Source organism: Sarcophilus harrisii, chromosome 6 (assembly GCF_902635505.1).
Source record: "Sarcophilus harrisii chromosome 6, mSarHar1.11, whole genome shotgun sequence".
Classification (NCBI taxonomy): domain Eukaryota; kingdom Metazoa; phylum Chordata; class Mammalia; order Dasyuromorphia; family Dasyuridae; genus Sarcophilus; species Sarcophilus harrisii.
Window position 1 is genome coordinate 250,541,060 of NC_045431.1, and position 2,699 is coordinate 250,543,758.

Consider the following 2,699-nt stretch of genomic DNA (forward strand, 5'->3'; position numbering starts at 1 on the left):
ACCTTCCTTGCAAACTATTACTGACAGATATCAAATACAAAGCCCTCTTTGGATTGCTGACTGAATAAAATTAAACATAATTGGTAAATTTGTAATGAAATAAATAGCCTTAATATGTTTTTTAAATCAATAAATCAGTCAACGATCAAGGATTTTTATTTGAATTTGAAACCCTTGTTTATTCATTTTGAATTATTTAACCCACTTATTATTATCTAACATTTTTATATTTCTGGTCACTTATTGATTGTCCCATTATATAATGGCTCCTGCCTGAGCCTATGCATTTCGTGGTTTACTTGGATATTTATTTTGTTATATGTTTTTAAATTTATGTAATTTTAAAAGTTTGGCAAGGATTGGTGAGCATTCTCTTCAGAGCCTCTTTCACATCCTTATTCCTTAGGCTATAGATCATAGGATTCAGCATGGGGATCACTAGTGTATAAAACACTGAAGCCATTTTATCAGTATCTAAGGAATGGTTTGATCGGGGTTGCAAATACATGAAAAGGAGTGTCCCATAGAAAACAGTGACAGCTGTCATGTGGGAAGTACAAGTGGAGAAAGCTTTTTTCCTCCCTTCTGCTGAACGTATCCTCAGGATGGCCAAGATGATGAAGAAGTAGGACACAATGACTATAATCATTGAAAAGAAGAGATTCGTTCCTGAAAAAGTGAAGACTGCTGTTTCTGGGATGTAGGTGTCAGAACAGGATAATGCTAACAAGGGAACATTATCACAATAAAAATGATTAATAACATTGGAAGAACAGTAAGACATTGAAAAAACACAGGATGTTACAGTCACTGCCGTAGTTAAACTATAAATATATGTGAGAATAACAAGTAGAATGCAAACCTTCCGTGATACCACAACCATGTATAATAGAGGATTACAAATAGCCACATAGCGGTCATAGGCCATTGCAGCCAACATGAAAATTTCAGCAACAATGAATACTAAGAAACCTCCCAGTTGAGTTGCACACCCATAGTAGGAAATGGTTTTTTCCTCTACCAAGAAATTAACCAGCATCTGGGGAGCAATGACAGTGGAATTGCCAAGATTGATGATTGCCAAGTGTCTGAGGAAAAAGTACATGGGAGTTTGAAGTCGAGAATCTATACTAGTGAGTGTGATGATTCCCACATTTCCAGTCACTGTCACTCCATAGATTGCTAAGAAGATGAAGAAGAGGGGAAGTTGAAGCTCTTGTCGCTCTGAGACTCCAATGAGAATGAATGTCGTTACGTGGGAGAGATTTGTTGAAATCATTTATTCTTCTGGTTTCATCTGTCATGGGAATAATGGAAAGATAGATTAGAGAGCTTAAGATGAGTTTTGTAGAACCGACATTTTGAGTAAATGATGTCCTTGCACATTTTATGTTGTTGCTGTTAAATATTTAGAGAAGCTCGTCTTGGACTTGGAGAGATATTTTACATGAATACTCAGCGAAATTTAATAAGGCAAAAGAACTAGCTTTGGGAAGAGTTAGGAATCTTTCAATCATGATAGTTTGTGATAACAGAATAAGTTTCTTTAGTGTAATATGAAGAGAGGGGTTCCAATTCTACTCTGTTGCAAAGTAGAGAGGGGACCTTTTACAATATCCCTGGAATTCAGAGTCCTTATTAATTAAAAAAAAAAAAAAAATAGTCATTTGACTAAGTAATTGCTAACCTCCCTTTCAGCTTTGGATTTATGGCACTTAAGAATTAAAATAAATAATTTTGTAGTTTAAAATTTTCAATCTTGTGTTTCATTGATACTATTCCACATATTAGAAAAGTATTCAATTCATAGAAATTACTCAGCAAATATTTGCTGGAGTATTTGTACAATACTTTACAGTATTATAGGATATTGTTCCTCCCCTTTATATCTAGTATCTGCTCTTTGCTAATTATTTCAGATTTATCTTGCATTGTTTTTAACTAGTTGCTTGTATATTGTCTTTCTGTGATTTCCTTGAGAACAGGGACTTTCTATTCCTCACAACTAGCACAGTATCTGACAAATAGTAGATATTCAATAAATGTTTATTGACTGAGAAATTCCTCTTTTATGACAAAATCAGTGATGATTTTCAGAAACTCTCATAATACTGTTTGGAAGACCCACTGTTATCCGGAGAAAACAATATATTCAGTCTTATATATTGTGAATATAAATTATGTTGTAGCAAATATTAATTGGATAGAAGCATCAAGAGTATATTAAGTCTTAGAGTCAATTACTGAAACACTATTTTTAAAATCAAAAATACCATTTTTCTCTTCTCTCATAAAATCTCAAATTTGTGTTCAGTTCTAGGTACAATGCTTATGAAAGCAAGTTGGGTATATGAAAAATAATAGTGATATCAAGAACAATTGAAATGGCCATAAAAAGTTTAGTCAAGGAAATGAAAAAAAAAAATTAAACTAGAGAAGAAAAGGCTTGTAATGTAGTGGGAGAAAAATAGCTACCTTTTAACATTTAAAGGACTATCACTTGTGGGACTGAAATCCCCAAACTACAATAAGAAAAATAAGCAGAGCTCCAAGCCAATAGCACTTTATTAGGGAGACTTTTCTCTCTAATGAACTGAACCTCAGATCAAATCTCAAATATCCCCTGGTCCCTTAGACCTTACTTTTATAGCATTTGGTACCTAAACATGCAGAAGAGTGAAAGTCAAATACCAAATCTT

At 33.5% G+C, this 2,699-nt stretch overlaps 1 protein-coding gene across 1 annotated transcript; it reads right to left on the reverse strand.

Moving 5' to 3' along the window:
• Positions 1–331: 331 nt before the first annotated feature.
• LOC100934209 (olfactory receptor 8J2-like) lies at positions 332–1,279 on the reverse strand. The gene has a single exon (XM_003773887.3). It carries the CDS (start codon positions 1,277–1,279, stop codon positions 332–334), a length of 948 nt encoding a protein of 315 aa, XP_003773935.1.
• Between the last annotated feature and the right edge of the window lie 1,420 nt (positions 1,280–2,699).

Coding starts and splice junctions, on each gene's coding strand:
- LOC100934209 (XM_003773887.3), bottom strand. CDS start 1,279: ATGATTTCAACAAATCTCTCCCACGTAACGACATTCATTCTCATTGGA.